Genomic DNA, 19762 nt, shown 5'->3' on the forward strand with positions numbered 1-19762 from the left:
TTGATGCACTTCGCGATGTAAGACTCGTTTGATCACAATATAGATCTTGATTATCGATCAGATCGTCTTGACTGGGCGCCACCGTTTTGTTTGAAGCAAATGCAAGTGATACGAGAGGTTGAATCTGATAGGTCAATAGGAGAGGCATAGAAAGGATATTACTCGTAATAGCCACTGGTGGCGCTACGATCGAGCCCAGGAATTCCAGCCTAGTTCGGCAAGGGTGGAAATTGGACTTTTAAAGTCAATTAACACACTTGCCTCGGGAAGATGGACCACAATCGGAACAATTTAAGCTATTTCTCTCTTGCCTCGGGAATATGATTCTGGTCACCATAGAACATTTCTCAAACAGTTTCATAAACATTTCATTTCATGTCATCATCGAAGTAGTCAGGGTTGCGGCCTAGAACGCCCCAAACATCCGATATCAAACTACCGTATTTCCTCTATTTGACACTACGCCGTTTATTAATTTTGCGAGAGCCCTTGACTCGGCGTGTATTAGAGACCTGGGCCCCGTTCCTCAAAGCGATCTTAGCGCTAAGATGATCGTAAGCCTATGTTAAAGTATGGGATATCTGGCTGGTATTAGAGACCCAGCGTGTATTAGAGGAAATATAGATATGTTTTACAGTTCATAAGGGGACGATCGATCGGCAGCCATTTTCTGTGAATCGATATGTGTAGGCTATCTATGTATTCATACGCACGTTTTTTTGTGAAAAGGCTTAATATTTGAAAGGGGTTTCCGTAGCAAAAAGGAAATCTCTATTTAACCAATCAGAATCAAGCATTCATCAATGTCATGGTAGAATTCGACGTCACCAGAACCGACCACGCCTATCAAGGCATTGCAAAATGAATCGGGACTCATCTGAAATCATGAGACGTGACCAGCGACGATTTCGAGGTTATGTACATCATTGACGTATGTGTGAGAAGTTGCACAACACGTGGCCATCGAGCATGGAGATGGGCTGCATGTAGACGATTTCTAATCATCTGACCCGTACCTCCTATTCCAGTAGCCTGACGATAGTTTGTATCAGTTTGATTCACCTTTTGAGCTCGATTTCGTAGAGCCTGGTTTCGGATCAATCGGTCCTGTAATCTTTTTACCCCTGAACGGGGTAGATCGTCAACATTTTGGGTTTGCTGGTACCCCTGCCATAGTCTTAACATTGGCCACTGCACGCTGACTTCCAAGCATGCCAATAGCCTTAAACGCTCCGCGCGATGCAGACGCTGAATCGCAAGTTAATTGACAAACATTGAATGCAACCATGTAAATCACAACTGTATGATAAGAATTAATAGGATTGACATAAATAATGGTCCACGGAGATTACTTGACCTTTCTTGAAAGCTTCAAAATCAGGAATGACAGCCTACGCACGTGTATGGTGCTACTCCGTGTGGCACGTGAAACTATAGGAAGTTTTACAGATACATCTGTTCTAGCATAGGATGTTTGTCGGCAACACTTATCTTTGTTCTAATACTTGGTATTAATATTTATATTTCATTACCCCCAACTGTGTTGTAAGAGTATATTTGTGAAAGTTTCTGTCCCCCGCCGCGCGAAAGCGCGAAGCGGGGGAGATAGTATTCACGACCGTCCGTACGTACGTTCTACCTGTTTGTTGCCGCGATATCTCAAGAACTAAACACTGGATTGTCTTCATATTTGGAACTATGGTGTATATACAGACACCGCAGACACCAGTCGGTTTTGGTGACCTTGACCTCATTTTCAAGGTCACAGCAGGCAAATCTGCTTTTGGAGTTGGAAAACGGTGTTGCAGCGATATCTCAAGAACTAAACACTGGATTGTTTTCATATTTGGAACTATGGTGTATATACAGACTCCGCAGACACCAGTCGGTTTTGGTGACCTTGACCTCATTTTCAAGGTCACAGCAGTCAAATCTGCTTTTGGAGTGTGAAAACGGTGTTGCCGTGATATCTCAAGAACCAAACACTGGATTGTCTTCATATTTGGAACTATGGTGTATATAAAGACTCCGCAGACACCAGTCGGTTTTGGTGACCTTGACCCCATTTTCAAGGTCACAGCAGGCAAATCTGCTTTTGGAGTTGGAAAACGGTATTTGCCGCGATATCTCAAGAACTAATCGCTGGATTGTCTTCATATTTGGTACTATGGTGTATATACAGGCGGGGGGACATTTTGTCACTTTGTGACAAATACTTGTCCTATTTTCATTTGACGTGTCGACAATAATTGAAGCGGGTGCATCTGACACATCATCAATGTTCAAGTCCAGTACAATTCCCCCTGCCAAAATTACACATTGTCTCATTCCATGCATTTCCTAAACGCTAGCTGCCAGTCAAAACTGTGCCTTCTGTTGGGGCTGTTCTGTACCACCACCATTTTTGACTTACTTTTGGGGAATACATACTGTACAATGAGTTGCCCCGTGTCCTTCATTAACCAGCGGCCTTAGACATTTATCAACCCCAGTGTCTAGAAGCGGATACAACATCAACTTTGACCCAGGTATCACTCACTCACTCACTGGTAGGCTGGAAGGGTATTGTGAGTGAGTGAGTTTGGTTTGGACAGTGTGTCTCAGTCATATCACGGCGTGTCAGCGAGTTTAGGCGTTTACCACTTATGTAAGACCCACACGCACGGGTATGGTGCTGACAAAACTAGCGACATAATCAGGGCCAACCGGGATTCGAACCCACGATAATAGGTGCCGCTAGTATACACGTGTATCCTGCATGTAGCATGAAAGATATCAACGAAAGAACACAAGAAACGGTTCTATGTTATTCATTTAATTAAACACAAACATATTCAAACAAAATAATACAAAACTGATTTTGATTTAAAGTTAAAAATGTACACAGTTATTTTCATTTTCCTTATTTACAAGTATGTACAAATACAAACACATATCTACTCCTCCTCCTCCTCCTCCATCACCTCCAGTCCCCACACAGTGGCACGTGACTCCCCCTCCTCACACAGCTGATACTCTAGGGCCACCTCTGCCCCAACCCTGCCATATCCCCAACCACGTCACTCCAATTCACACCATTGTCCAGACAATATTCAGGGTGGAACTTCAGTTCTCGTTCAATGTCCATTTTCTGGGTTTTTGTCTGCTGGAAGTTGGGCTGCAGGATATCGATAATGTCTATGCTTGCCATCTCGGCGTCAACGCAGCGAGATAGACGACGGTTGCTTGTCCGCCATGCAGGTTTCTGTGTCCTTATGAAAGTCTTCAACAGGACGTAGACAGTAACTACCACAGCTGAAACAGAATATTAAAGTGTGAATATTAAAATGGGAAACTTTAGAAACTGTGAAATGCGTTAAATCTTGATAGTGTGTGATTTTGAGGTACTAAATGATTCAGAAGAGGAGGAAGAGAGAAATAACCTACCAATTCCTGCAAGTATTGCGAGAGTGAGAAGACAGATGTTTCCTGGGCAAAACCACGTGACATCTGAAAGAAAACAATCACATGTGTACTATTTCAAACGTAACAAGATGTTCGACCTTTTACATCATTAAGGGACTGATATTGGACATTTCCCATGAGTTTATTTAATACGTTTATATAATGATGATGTATTATATATATGAAATGACATCCAACATAGAATTCAGATACATCAAATATTCATTAATGAACATCAGTTGTCGGCTGCTGTGTAATATACTCACCACGAAAAGAAACGTAGGAGGTGACGTCAGCTGACGAGAGTGTCGTAGTACTGGAACAGAGTGGGATTAATAAAAAGAGGGATGACATATGGCATAAAGTCATCTTGTAACCATAAAGTTGTTTTGAATAAAGATAATAGCATGAAAATAATTTTATTGTGATAAGCTAAATGTCGGGCAAAAGAAAGTATACATCCATGATTGAAGATGGCTAAAAATGAAACAAACCAAAGTGATTATTAGGGGATGATGTATTCAATATGGATATCAAAGTAATGTTTGGTTCTTAACTTTGAAGAGTTTCGGCGTCTGTTTTCAGCCAAGTAACGATTTGATAATGTGTGTTAATGTTTTGGTCAAATCTATTTTTCAAGTTTGCACTTTCATTTGCCCGTTACCTCTACTTTGACATAATGATCCAAAAGTGTTGAGTTGATATTCTGTCCCAATAATGATTAGTTATTTAAACTAAGTAAAAATGTGACAATTAAAGGCCCTTAATTGGATTTATATGCAACGACTGCTACCATCAGGGTTGAGTGAGTTAGTTGGGTTTTAATTCCGCTTCAAGCATTATCACGGCGGGGGACACCTACAATATGCTTCACACGTTGTACCCATGTGGGGACTCGAAGCGGGTCTTCGGTTTGACGAGCGAAAACTTAACCCACTGGCCCATACCACCTCCCCCAAGCAAAAACAAGACAATCTTACCTCGTACGAGCCGGTAGATTCCAGTTAGGAGGCATCTTGGTGTTCAAAAAGACGAAAACTCGAAGAGCGTGACAAGTTAGTACCATGCAGGCAGACAGCTTTGTCGTGATTGTGACGTCATGACACATAGTGACAATTGTGACGTGTAACACCAGTGACGTCACGTGTTTGCGTAGACTTAGCTGGGTTCCATCTTAAGCTGGCTCTCGGCTCTCTTTGCGCGTCGTCAACTTGCGATATTAAAGACGAAGTCCAGCTTCGAACTCCGGCGCAGTGGTGACTCAGCATAAGACCGTTGCCACAAGCTAATTTGCATATCACATGACCGGACTTTTCTCTTGTTTGTAAACAGTATAGAGCGGACAAATACAAGTATTTGGGGGCGCTTTACATATTGTTTTGCATAATTAGAAAGATATGCTACTACAACTGCGACAGTGATTTGCATGACAATATATATTTACACATCAAAGTGACCGTATCGCTAGCTCTCCGTTGGGCTTCGATGACAGCACGTGGATCCGTACAACCAATGTAAACAAAGGATAACTACGCAAAAACAAGTAGATTTTCACGTATTAGGATACTTTCTTAATGAACCGTAACCATTCTTTGACATTTGTTAATGAAAATGTGTAGATTTGTCAAACATGAAACGGATGAAAAGCATATGCAATATGTTGAATGGACTGTGAAAGATGTGACGAATCGTCACAGTCATGGCGCTTGCCTGTGGCAGAGGTACCATGATGGTCGCATGGAACTCTGTGTAGGAGAGTGACAAAAGATAGATGCGTAGAGAAAGCGAGGAACCAGCCTATGTGAACGATGAGGACGTCATTGTATTATTCATTCGTGACCAGCTCGTGCTATTCCAGGACAAGTCGTATTTTCGCAAATGACATTCATCGATAGTGGGACGAGTCTTCTTGCGGGTTACGGAAAGGTGGATTTTTGTGTTGCACTTATGGAACGGGCAGTCCTCTATACAGTCCTGCTAGACAGGATTCCAGCTCCCTTGTTTTCAACACAGATAGAGTGCATGTGGAGCTGTTGATGGACTGAACGCAAATATGAAATTAGGCAGAGATGTAGAAATATAATTTGCTCATGACATAAGCAGATATGCAGGGATTGTGCGTACACTAGTCATACCCTGCACTCCACGTAAACAATTATGTGTATTTATTATATGCAACTGATGTTGAGAATGTCTGCACAGGAAGTCATGAATTTATACTGCAAAAATGTGCAACAAAATAATTTGTGCGACGAAAGTAAGGTAACAAAAAACTAATCTGCCTACAGTCCGAATGGCATGGCATAATATTAGTTTATTGGTAAAGCCATGATATCAATCACAGGATTGTCTGGTCCAGACTCGATTATTTACAGACCGCCGTCATACACTTGGAATATTGTTGAGTGCGGCGTAAAATGCAACAACAAACAAACCATGTTATGGCGCCAGAAAATCTCGAAATATCACGAGTATTTGTTTTTCATCTGGAATCCTTGTATGATATCCACTTTTGATGAAATAAAGTAAATATTTATGATTTGTAGCCAGTCAGAGGTGTAAAGATTTAAATCCTACAGTGCGCATTGACGGACTTTCTTTCCGGACGATCTGTGGTCCTCTGTGGTGAATACCTGATATAAGACGATGGACTGATGATGATGCGCGGTAACGGCAGCTATGGATTCTTGCTACGCATGTGGTGGTTATAATTGATTGTCCGTCAAACATGTTTCATGGTCGGTGGGCTCAAAGGCTCCCTGTACAAAGACAACACCGCTCTATCATGACGAGAACGTAGGTCAGCCGTGGAAGAGCTATACATCTGCAGACCCGTGGGATTCTGGGTAAAAATATAGGTCTCCAGCAACCTACATATGTTTGTTGTAAGAGACGACTCGATGGGTAGGGTAGTCACTGGTCAGACTCGCAGACTTGGTTGATTGCATTGTCGTATCCCAAATGCGCAGATCGGTGCTCATGATGTCAATCACTGGCTTGTCTGGTCCAGACTCGATCATTTACAGACCGACGTCATATAGCTGGAATGTGTTCGGCCTTAAACAAAAAACAAACATGCTGGAGGTAACATCTGTGACCCTCCTGGGTGCCATGCAATGCAATAATCATGGCGAGTCAAATATTCCAGAATTTGGAAGGACGTATGCTCTTTCTAGAGGCAACTGCACATGCACTGTAACCCCGACTTTCGGTCGACAGATGGCAGAAATAGGGCAGGACATGAAATAATTCAAACCCGTTAGCCCTAGTGACGTGATCGTTTACAATAATTCCAACCCGTTAGCCCTAGTGACCTGATCGTTTACAATGATTCCCACCCGTTAGCCCCAGTGACGTGATCGTTTACAATAATTCCAACCCGTTAGCCCCAGTGACGTGATCGTTTGCAATAATTCCAACCCGTTAGCCCTAGTGAAGTGATAGTTTACAATAATTCGTCAGTGCAATTTAAGTGATATTGTTGCTTCCTTGTTTGAATTTTGTTCCTTTTCACGACAGATATGTGAAATATTAGTACCACTGTAAGGCTTTGACGGATTGGTTCCATGGTACATACCATTAGGACTATACACTAGTGGTCGTATGTCTACGCACAGTGTATAAATCATCTTCAAACAATATGCACGAGGAAAGGACCGCGAATTCAAATGGGCTCCAGCTTCGAAAAATGTGCAAAATTGGTGATGCGATCGACGGGAAGAAATATTTACTCTCACTTATACTAACTCCGACAACTTTGTGTGGTTGATATAACAGCCACTGTAAACACCGACATGTGAAACAAATCGTTAGTTCTCGACCAGAGCTACTTTCCTGCAATGTGTTTATATCTAACATGCATAAGATATATTCCATCGACATCCAGGTAAACATCAGAAGACCTCCATACCATGCCATGCACCAGGTGCTCCGGGAAGATAGGACACGTGCCAAATACATCACCGACATTTAGGCAACTCTACAGCAAAAACTGTCACTGGCTGAACGCGCTGAATACTTTGAGTGCATGTCTTTCGACAATGTGGATAGTTTAATATCAAAGCGTTCCCTGGTTAAGACTATAGCTGATCTGATGGTATGTCACGCTTCCACTTGTATGATTTGGCACATCACAACTTTATTTTGCTGGAACTTAGCTAATGATATTTGGGTTTACCTCACACATCCCGTATGCGTAAACTAGCTTTGCAGATTGTTTATTGGACCTTTCTAACCACCCTCAGTACTTCTTTGATCTATTTTAGTCGCCCTGATAAGTAAAGTCTCAATTACCTGACATCTTTTAAATATCGACGGATCAGTTCTGCGTTTTGTATGAGACATATTTCAAAAAACAATATTTTCAACATTTTAGCTTATAGGTAAGGAACAAATTGTTTGATAGGCATTACTTAGAACTTGGCGGATGATAAAGTAGACACAATTTTATCTTGCATCTTTTGCTGTTACGCTCATGGATTAGAGAACAAAAAACCAACAGGGCTGGGTTACCGCATAGAATAACGTGACCATGGATAGAAAACATTAGGCATTTTATGTTTGCTTCAATTACTTTTGTGTACACAACGGCTCCCTAATATGAAACAAGGAGGCTAATTACGCAGACTCGCTGTATTAACAAATCATCTACTCTTGTTAATAAAGTCGAATCTTGATTAATAATTTGATACAAACAAAACCCGTTATTCCACTCACGCAAGCCTGAAATAACACGACAAGATTTAACATTGAATTCCAATCTCCAATTATGCTTAATAATTCATTCTGATCTACTGTCGTCTAATGTTTTATCCGACTTAATGAAATATTTATAATGCAACGTGAATCTTAACCTTTTATCGGGAGAAATACTACAATCTGAGACTTAAATTAAAACATTCTGGTAACCATAGCAGCATATAAACACAGCGGGGGTTATCGCGGAAACACGATCCAGGATGTAACCTCTGCGCACTCTCACTGCGCATAACGTGTCTTCCCTTCATTTGTCGCGGCGCGAAATATCACTGATATGTAGCGAAACATTGAATAATACACCAGTTCTGTGTGTGTTGTCTCATTGACAGGAAACCGGGTAGTCATGGCGGTGCAATTCATCTCATCGGTGTTCCTGTTTTCCCTCTTCTCTCATGTTTACTGTGACGGAGCCATCAAGGGGTTGGATCAAAGTGATGATGGTTCTTCCGGAACAATCAGTTTCAAAACACCCGAGTTGGACGATGAAGATGCTTACAGCTTTCATATGCCCTCATCTCTCAAGTGTGACGGATGCAGGGTGATTGCACATTTGGTGAGTGCGGAAGTATACGTGTCCATACTGACGATGTTGCTTTGTTGTCAGACTTTTGTGAATTGCTGTTGAACGTTGTTTACTTCAGAAGTGGGCGTGGCACTTTTGTTTTATGGGTTGACTGGGAGTGTCATTATGGAGATTACATGGGTTATAAGATTTGAGACAGTTATGTGTATTGGAGGACTTAGGTTCTTTGGAATCAATAGCATATCGGACTGAAACGTTTAAACTTAAATTCTATATGGCCCCAACAAATGTAGATTGTCATCAAAGTAAATTAACCTGTTAAAAGATATGTGGCGGGTAGCATATAGTTTTGTTAAAATAAAAATAATAATACACGAAACTGTTCAACAGCTGTTCATGGCATCTGTGTGCCTGTTCACATTTAGATTATTAGGACATACCTAACATATGCATACTTTGGATTATAGATTGGTATTTGGACTGTATTTGCTTCTAACCTTTACATCCAAATGAATAAATAATATCATTATTAATGTTAGTCAGTGATTTTGAAGTAGACAAATGCTGCTTAAATGACATGAAAACGTACTGAAACATGTATATGAATTTATCAAATTTGGAAAGGACATTCTTCTATGCCAGTATCAGTTTTGAAAAGAATATAGGGCTAACAGTCAGTCAATGAATGTGAAGCAGTCTGTACCACATGTGTAATGATAGTCCTTTATACATTTTAAAGGGGTTCGGTGTGGTGTGGTCATGGTGGCCATTTCTAGTCTAGGCCTAGATGTAATTAGTGCTATGTGAGAAACTGACTATGGCTGTGTGTGTTAGGACACCTTCCAATAGGATTTGGTAGGGTTGCATATGTAGCTATGCAAATTGCAGATAATACCAAGGTTCGTCAGGTAAGTGTTTTGCAAGCATGAATCCTGCTTCATGTCTTATTGTTCAAATGTTATTAATTAAATAAACGTTAAACAACCATATACTAATACCAGTGACTGAATCTTATACTTTTACATTAATGAAGAGTGGGAATGTTGAATCATGTATTTATAGCTTGTGTCAGATTCTTTTCAGTTGGTATGTGTCAGAGCTCCAGATAACCTGTGTAATTGACTAATGTTTGAAATATATCATTATTTCCCAGTTCAGGTTGAGTTGATTGCATACAGATACACATGAAACATTTCTTAACCCCAACAGTATAACAACACTGCCTAATTCCCCATATATCCGACCACCTCCGTGGCCTAGTGGAAGGAATGAACATAAACCAGAGCTCCAGATAAGCTTTTGGTGTTGTGGGTATTTTACCCATGCATTTTAAAATCATTGGGTATCAGTAATTCTATCTGGGTATTCAAATTTCTGTTACCCTCTTGTTTTTACACATGTGGGTAATTAAGTTAAATATTTAAAAACACTATTCATTTAGTCCCTGCAAACTGGTGTTCGAGAGCTTTATAGGACTAAAAAATACCACGATACTTCCATAAGAAAGTGTGATGGCAAATGATCATGATGTAACTGTCATCGTGGAGTTTGGCAAGGTTGACGGAATGTCCGTATATAATTTCAAAATAAGTTGCTGATTTGCTAATCGAATATACAGGGTGACTTCACAATATTTTGATGATATGCACAAGTTTTATTTGTGTAGCGTATCTGTAATGTTCGTTGCGTATTTGATAAGCTTGAATATTATTTTACTGCATATTTCGGCATTTCTGATGCGTATTTTACGCAGATACTCAGTTTATCAGGAGCTCTGTAAACTACCCAATGGTAGATAACATATATTAAAACAGTACATGATAAGAGTAGGAGATTAAACTGCTAGAGAATAAAAGGACAAAAAATTCTCTAACAATACCCTAATTAGCATAGAGACACAACAGTGCCGGATCGCACTGACTTCGAGACATTTACGACTAGGGAGGCACTACAATCACAGGACCGTGACGAACTGAATGGAAATCTGTTTAATCTAATTATTAACTGGATAATCTTGGATGGAATCCTGATCATGTTTTATGTATAGAATGACTTGTTTATGCATCCTTTCTTCCAGATGCATTCCAAGTTTGACAAGATTCATAAGAATAGACCGTCTGTGAAAACTTTACCAGAACATGAGATTCTCGACATCTTTGAAGTCGTTTGTACAGATAAGTTTGAAAGGTAAGTCAGGATCACAGTTATCTGGGAAAGAGTCCAAGTGATCTAATATAGCCTGTGCAGTTTGACTACTTGTGTGGTGGTTGTGTCATCTTGTTGGTTGTCAGTTGTCTCTGCTGAAAATACTTTGTTTCAGAATCAGGAGCTGTATTCAACTTTGGCTGTTGTTTACAATATATCAAAATGATGTTTTACTCTTGTTTGTCGAAAACAATGTGAGCAGTGTAACAAGTAATATGATCTCTAATAAGATCTCCCATAATTATAACATTGATTACTGTATTCGATGTAATAAGCGCTCAGCTCTAATAAGCGCCCATGGCGATATTTGCTAATGTATTGTCTAGTGAACAATCCCAATTAGCACATCTTCCGATTAGTAGTCCATTTACTGTATTTTCTCTGATCAAAAAAGAGATATTTAATAAAGAAAGCCAAACTGTGAAATTTCTGTTGTGCGCATGCATGTATTTAGTTGTAAATGACCTTTAAAAAATCTATTGATTGTTTTATGAATATTTAACATTCTTATCTGTGTTTCTTAATATAGAAGAAAATTATGTTTGGAAAAATTTACATTATTATCTATTTTACCATATACAGCTGTGGGGTGAAGGACATCAAGGGAGTTAAGCGGTTGTCAGGCCCCGGGCTGGAGACAGCTGATGTCCCCGGGGTGATGCAGGGGGGTGGCAAATGGCCTGGCAGGTGAGTTGCCTGTTTTCTCATTAGGCTTGACATGTACACAGGAACCAGGGGTGATCCAGTTGTCTGAGGCCGCTCAATTTACAGTGCAGGTAGAATAGGTCTTCAGCAACCCATGCTTGCAGTAAAAGGTGACTATGCTTGTCGTAAGAGGCGAGTAAGGGGATCGGGTGGTCAGGCTCGCTGAATTAGTTGATGCATGTCATCGATCCCAATTTCGTGGATCGATGCTCATGATGTCAATCACTGGAGTCTGGTCCAGACTATTACTCACAGACCGCCGTCATATAGCTGGAATATTGCTGAGTGCGGCGTTAAACAACAAACCGACCAACCAGAGTGCAGGGGAACCAGTAGGGAATCCAGGGAAAGAATATGTTCCCAGAAACCTATGCTCGTTGTAAGAGGTGACTAAATGGATTGGGTGGTCATGCTTGGTGATTTGAGTGATACATGTCATCATCTCCCAATTGTCTGGATCGATGCTCATGATATCAATCACTGGATCGTATGATCCAGACCTCATATTGCTGGAATATTGCAATGTGCATTGTTAAACAACAAACACACACAGTGCAGGTGCTTTGTTTTACGCATACTGAACATTCATTTGCAGTCTGTGCCCTATACATATGGTCTCTCAGCATGAATTTCAGAAGATCTTAGGACTGCCTCCTTGGTCTGGTGGTAGAGTGTCTGCCTGGAGAGTGGAAGGTCCGGGGTTCGATCCCCGGCCTTGTCACACAAAAATATGTTAAAAGATGGCACTTGTTTTTACCCTGTCTGGTGCTCGGCATTAAGGGGCTAAAACAAGGACTGGTCGGCTCGGAGTCAGTATACTGTGTCTGAATGGGATATTCATGTTAAACTGCGGCATGGTATCTCAGTGAGCTAGCACTATAAATGGGCATCAGTCCGGACTAGTACAAGCAGCCACACAAACACACACGTACATGCATATTGCTATATAAGTGCAATAATCTTGGATGCGACCCCATTTCACCTCAGGGGCGGTTGGGTAGCCTAGTGGTTAAAGCGTTCGCTTGTCACGCTGAAAAGACCCGGTTTCGATTCCCGACATGGGTTCAATGTGTGAAGCCCATTTCTGGTGTCCCCGCCGTGATATTGCTGGTATGTTGCTAAAAGTGGTGTAAGACCAAACTCACTCACTCACTCACTCACCCATTTTACCTCACCAATAGATTTTAGTGTTAAAATATGGACTATTATCAGCTAGACCAAACACCAAACTACGCGACAAAACAAAACTTTAGTAGACTCAGACTTTGGACCAGCTGCTGAAATTGCAGACTGCATATGTTTTATAGGTGATCAGATATACAAAGTGTAATCATTTTACAGCACTTCATCCAACTCACGTGGTATATATGTCATCATCCAAAGAATCACAGTACCAAATAGCAATTGCTTGACATGTTATTTGTAATCATCTTACATCTTTGTTGAGTTGAGATCACAAAATGTGCCCCTCCTTCCCATGAACCTGTGAGTGGTTGTCATGTGTGTGGCGTTGTGTTGGCAGGCTGCAGCAGATGTGCCAGAACTACGTCGGGGAACTGGGGGAGGAGGAGATCTACCACGCCTACAAGGAGCACGGCAAGCACCTCGAGAAGTTCCTGTGTTACGGAGAGGGCGTACAGGGGGACTGTAGCTCGCTTAACAAGACCAAGAAGAAGAAAGGGAAGAAGTCGAAGGAAGAGTTGTGAAGTGTGATTCAAGAATATGTGTGACATTAAGGGGTGATTGTCATATTTGTGTGACATCAAGGAGATGATTGTCTTGTTTGTGTGTGACATCGAGGGGGTGATTGTTATGTTTGTGTGCGACATCACAGGATGATCATCATGTTTGTGTTTGTCACCAAGGGATGATTGTCATGTTTGGTAAATATATGTGTGTTGAGGGGATGAATGTTGTAGATGTTGACATACTTGTAGTGGGGAGAATCCATGATTGTGTGACATGTTTATGTTGACATACTTGTAGTGGGGAGTATCAGTGATCGTGTGACATGTTTATGTTGACATACGTGTAGTGGGGAGTATCAGTGATCGTGTGACATGTTTATGTTGACATACGTGTAGTGGGGAGTATCAGTGGTCGTGTGACATGTTTATGTTGACATACATGTAGTGGGGAGTATCAGTGATCGTGTGACATGTTTATGTTGACATACATGTAGTGGGGAGTATCAGTGATCGTGTGACATGTTTATGTTGACATACATGTAGTGGGGAGTATCAGTGGTCGTGTGACATGTTTATGTTGACATACGTTTAGTGGGGAGTATCAGTGATTGTGTGACATGTTTATGTTGACATACGTGTAGTGGGGAGTATCAGTGATCGTGTGACATGTTTATGTTGACATTCGTGTAGTGGGGAGTATCAGTGATCGTGTGACATGTTTATGTTGACATACTTGTAGTGGGGAGAATCCATGATCGTGTGACATCTTTATGTTGACATACGTGTAGTTGGGAGCATCAGTGATCGTGTGACATGTTTATGTTGACATATGTGTAGTTGGGAGTATCAGTGATCGTGTGACATGTTTATGTTGACATACGTGTAGTGGGGAGTATCAGTGGTCGTGTGACATGTTTATGTTGACATACAAGGTCGTGATGGTTGGTGTGTTTGTGTACTGGTACATGTACATGTATGTACGTTGAGAAATTATTACGGAGTTGATTATTGAATGAAGATTCTGTGTAGTTCCTGGCTTTTAACAACAAGTAACGATGTGGGTATGATGTCTCGGGTCCTGTTTCTGTATCAGGGGAGGAGTTAAGGACATAAGCTGATACCCAGATTCCAGAGTGTCCCTTGCAAGGCATCAACTTCAAGTCAAGTCAGATTTCTGCTAGGGATCTCGACATGTTGAACATACTGCTATGCAGTGAAACTTGCAGACTGGTACTGTGACTGAAGTGCAATAAAGCTTCTAGCCAGTGTTACACTAAAAATCCCTATCATATTTTCCCAGAAGACTTTGATTTGTTCATCTTCACATTAAATGAGCACACTACAGATTTACAGTGAACAAACAATAGAAACTGACAGAATTTTACTGGTTATGCAGCACTGTATAAAGCTATTAAAGATGTTCTACGAAGTGTCCAATGAAAAGATAATGTTATTTTATTAATTGATCTTGTCCATTAAAGTCAAAAGTGTGGGATGGAAAGAAAGGGATTGGTCCAGAATTGTTTAAATAGCTGGGGAAAACTGCCTCTCTGACAATGTATCGCATGTAACTGGGCCTACTGGCAGAAATGTTTTCAAGTAGGCAGTGATAACATGAAAAAAACCCTGATACTGTATTAAATAAGCATTGGCAAAAACATTGCTATAATGTTATATTAATGAGATGGTTAGTAGTTGCTGACAATATTGTGTCATGCTCAACATGGGCAGTGGAGTAGTCTACTGGTTAAAGCTTTGTCCTGTTACCCGAATCCCTGGCTTCAATTCTCAATATGAGTACAATGTGAGCCCCATTTCTGGTGTCCCCCTGCAGTGATATGGTGGGAATAATGCTGAAAGGGATGCAAGACCCTACTCACTGATACCTTCAAGGGGCGGTCGGGTAGCCTAGTGGTTAAAGTGTTCACTTGTCACGCCTTAGACCCGGGTTCGATTCCCATCATGGGTACAATGAGTGAAGCCCATTTATCGTGTCCCCCGCCGTGATATTGCTGGAATGTTGCTAAAAGCGGTGTAAAACCTTACTCACTCATACCTACTGTAATTAATCAAAGGCTAACATGAACATATGCAGATATCCAAGTATGTGGGAACACCAAGCGGTTGAAGGGTACCAGTTTCTATATTTGGCATAGTTAGGGACCAATCATTTGTTATAGCTGCTAGTGGGTCAGAGGGAATCATGGGAGCATCGCCAAAAATATGACTTGTCTCTTGCGGAGTGTTAGAAAAAAGAAATACACATATTTTTGGAGGGTCAAGACAAAAATGTACAAGGATGTGGGGAGGGTCATATGTAATTATTTTCAGTACAAAAATGCATCAAAAGCCTCTTGCCACCCCTATGTAATAAATGACCTGTCCCTTAGGGGTCAACAAAGCCAGGGTACACAGTGCTGTGGTGCAAGTCTGACATGAGTTTAATGCAACAATATCTTCATTCATTACTTTGTACACAGGGATATGTGCAAATAAAGTGAGAATGTTACTTGGTGAAGAATATTTTAATAATAGAAGTATGTTGTTCTGCAGCAGGCAGGAATCTGAATGTGTGTGTGGACAGAATGTATGAGGCAGACTTACGGTTATAAATATGGCAGTTTTCATATCGTACCCCATATCAACAGGAGACCCCATATCAGCCTAAGGGCTAATGTGGGGGTCGAGGGTTGATATGGGGTTTGATATGAAAAATGCAATATAACCATTTTATCATATACCATTACATAATATTGGAAAATGTATCCATTTGCAAGTGAATGCAAAACATTTTCACGTTTGGATGTCATTATCACAGGAAAGCTAGCTGAGCAGACGAAAAATTAAGGGACGTAACTCTAATTTCTTACCGTCTGGGCTGATATTGACCGCCCATTCAAAATGCATTAACAAGCCATATCAGCAGAGCAGGGGATGTAATACGACTCCCCCTGTGATATGACCATCTCCATGTTGGCTCTATCGCACATGCAAAATGCCTCATATCATTGATAGGTATACAATAATTGTACATATTTAATGTTTACTGATTGAGATGTTTTCCCTAGAATTAAACCATTGTGATTATGTCACGCTGATGTTGTTGCAGTTGATTCTGAGCCAGGATTTCACTGGCCATTCAGGAGGTGCATTTTGTGCAAGTGATTTGTATCAACCATAGCATGGTTTGAACTTCCTGAAATGTTTGAGAGCAGATTCATCCATAAACAACACTGTCATGTCGGACTATGTTGGTGTACATTCCTGTCTGTGTACAGTGTGTTTTAGCAGTTTAATTTCCTCATGCTTTTATTCATACTATCATATACTTCACAAGTCATTTTGTTCAATCATGAAATTGTTGGTTCAATCCTTTTCAGTTGTCACTTGTGGTCATTTAGTGTTCCCTTGTGATGGTACGGAGGCAGTGTATTTGCCAGTAACCCAATAAACCACAAAGTGGCTAACATATGACAATGATAGTAATCTTTGTTGTCTACAAATAATCAACTTTTCACAGTTGGTACCGGGTATGTACAAAGCAGTCCATTATTGTGGAGGTTTTTCATATTCATCTACTAAAGCTGTGAAGTGTTTGGTCGGCCTGTGATATGGACTACAGAGTTTCCCTCCGTTCTGCTGCTTTTCTTTCACACCTTGAAGTCCACTCGAGTCCTTTCATCTATTTGTGCAGAAACAACCGATGTGGTATCACAGCAGTTCACATCAATCCCAGTAATGCATTGCCCTGTGTAACCTGGGGCGTAGCGTAGGCAGGGAAGAGAACTTCATCACAAACATATGCCGTTATACTATCAATTCTTCTAGGCCTCAGTGATTAGAGACAAACCATTATGTATCAGTACTGAATGAGATGTACATATTTATATTTGATACTTTATGTTATATATACATGTTAAACAGATATATATATGAAATCTAGATGTATAGTTCAGGATCTTTTAAGTTATAGAATCTCTATGACTGAGAAAGAATCGGATGTTTGATGTTCATATATTCAATTGTTAATGCGAGAAAAGGTGTTTTTTAAACATTCAATGCTACAATGAATTTGGAAATTACTTGATTTTGACTGGTCAATCAGAGGTTTCAAACCACAGTTACCACAACTGATGATTTGAGGAATGCCTCAAAGCGGAAGCTAATATACAAAGAAATTCCTCAATAATTTTGGTAGGCATTTTGAATTAATATGTACAGATTTAACTGTGCTAAATTTATGATTTGAAACTTCTGCATGATTACATAGTATGTTTATGTCTTAAGTATATGTGCCCTTCAAACAAAATTCAAACATCATAACAATTTCTTCAAAAATGAGTTTGTACAAGTTATTTTATTGTGGCAATCCATAGCAAATTCTTAAGATTGTATTTGAACTCTTGTTGCTGTATATCATCAGGTCTTATTGACAAATTCTTAATAAATTGAAAATAAATTGTTAAACAGTTTGTGTTCTTTGTTTTCAAAGGGAATAGTGTTGCCATTATCACCTGTCCTGTAGAATATCTGTCTGAATCAATACAATTAGCAGTTGGTAGGCCATGGTGTTCTGTATCATTGTCGGTAATAGGACAACGTTGTTGTAATCAAAGGCTCCATGACACAGCCAACTCTGCTGTATCATGACGACAACCGTGTCTAGGTCAGCAATATAAGAGCTACATGTATACTACTGCAGCCTGGAACACCCAACCAGCAGTCATAGTCAGCGACATCAGAGCTATACCACTACAGCCTTGACTAACCAGCAGTCATAGTCAGCGACATCAGAGCTATACCACTACAGCCTTGACCAACCAGCAGTCATAGTCAGCGACATCAGAGCTATACCACTGCAGCCTTGACCAACCAGCAGTCATAGTCAGCGACATCAGAGCTATACCACTACAGCCTTGACCAACCAGCAGTCATAGTCAGCGACATCAGAGCTATACCACTACAGCCTTGACCAACCAGCAGTCATAGTCAGCGACATCAGAGCTATACCACTACAGCCTTGACTAACCAGCAGTCATAGTCAGCGACATCAGAGCTATACCACTACAGCCTTGACCAACCAGCAGTCATAGTCAGCGACATCAGAGCTATACCACTGCAGCCTGGACCAACCAACCAACCAGCAGTCATAGTCAGCGACATCAGAGCTATACCACTACAGCCTTGACTAACCAGCAGTCATAGTCAGCGACATCAGAGTTATACCACTACAGCCTTGACCAACCAGCAGTCATAGTCAGCGACATCAGAGCTATACCACTACAGCCTTGACCAACCAGCAGTCATAGTCAGCGACATCAGAGCTATACCACTACAGCCTTGACCAACCAGCAGTCATAGTCAGCGGCATCAGAGCTATACCACTACAGCCTTGACCGACCAACAGACCAACCAGCAGTCATAGTCAGCGACATCAGAGCTATACCACTACAGCCTTGACCAACCAGCAGTCATAGTCAGCGACATCAGAGCTATACCACTACAGCCTTGACCAACCAGCAGTCATAGTCAGCGACATAAGAGCTATACCACTGCAGCCTTGACGAACCAGCAGTCATAGTCTGCAACATAAGAGCTATACCACTTCAGCCTTGACCAACCAACCAACCAGCAGTCATAGTCAGCGAAATAAGAGTTATACCACTGCAGCCTTGACCAACCAACCAGCAGTCATAGTCAGCAACATAAGAGCTATACCACTTCAGCCTTGACCAACCAACCAACCAGCAGTCATAGTCAGCGACATTAGAGCTATACCACTACAGCCTTGACCAACCAACAGACCAACCAGCAGTCATAGTCAGCAACATAAGAGCTATACCACTTCAGCCTTGACCAACCAACCAGCAGTCATAGTCAGTAACATAACAGCTATACCACTTCAGCCTTGACCAACCAACCAACCAGCAGTCATAGTCAGCGAAATAAGAGTTATACCACTGCAGCCTTGACCAACCAACCAACCAGCAGTCATAGTCAGCGGCATCAGAGCTATACCACTACAGCCTTGACCGACCAACAGACCAACCAGCAGTCATAGTCAGCGACATCAGAGCTATACCACTACAGCCTTGACCAACCAGCAGTCATAGTCAGCGACATCAGAGCTATACCACTACAGCCTTGACTAACCAGCAGTCATAGTCAGCGACATCAGAGCTATACCACTACAGCCTTGACCAACCAGCAGTCATAGTCAGCGACATCAGAGCTATACCACTGCAGCCTGGACCAACCAACCAACCAGCAGTCATAGTCAGCGACATCAGAGCTATACCACTACAGCCTTGACTAACCAGCAGTCATAGTCAGCGACATCAGAGTTATACCACTACAGCCTTGACCAACCAGCAGTCATAGTCAGCGACATCAGAGCTATACCACTACAGCCTTGACCAACCAGCAGTCATAGTCAGCG

The 19762-nt window shown here is 41.2% G+C and overlaps 2 protein-coding genes across 2 annotated transcripts; one reads left to right on the forward strand and one right to left on the reverse strand.

The window, feature by feature from the left end:
• Positions 1 to 3016: 3016 nt before the first annotated feature.
• Positions 3017 to 4459, reverse strand: LOC139469829 (uncharacterized). The gene is made up of 4 exons (XM_071252131.1): positions 4425 to 4459; positions 3711 to 3760; positions 3427 to 3489; positions 3017 to 3294 (listed from the first exon to the last, which is right to left on the reverse strand). The coding sequence occupies exons 1-4, from the start codon at positions 4457 to 4459 to the stop codon at positions 3017 to 3019; spliced, it is 426 nt and encodes a 141-aa protein (XP_071108232.1).
• Positions 4460 to 8426: 3967 nt separating this feature from the next.
• Positions 8427 to 16816, forward strand: LOC139468291 (marginal zone B- and B1-cell-specific protein-like). Its single transcript, XM_071250171.1, has 4 exons — positions 8427 to 8755; positions 10803 to 10912; positions 11513 to 11617; positions 13158 to 16816. Exons 1-4 carry the CDS (start codon positions 8546 to 8548, stop codon positions 13339 to 13341), a joined length of 609 nt encoding a protein of 202 aa, XP_071106272.1. The 5' UTR covers positions 8427 to 8545; the 3' UTR covers positions 13342 to 16816.
• Positions 16817 to 19762: the final 2946 nt, after the last annotated feature.

This window comes from Haliotis cracherodii, unplaced genomic scaffold, assembly GCF_022045235.1.
Source record: "Haliotis cracherodii isolate W230 unplaced genomic scaffold, xgHalCrac1.p SCAF_2, whole genome shotgun sequence".
NCBI lineage: Eukaryota > Metazoa > Mollusca > Gastropoda > Lepetellida > Haliotidae > Haliotis > Haliotis cracherodii.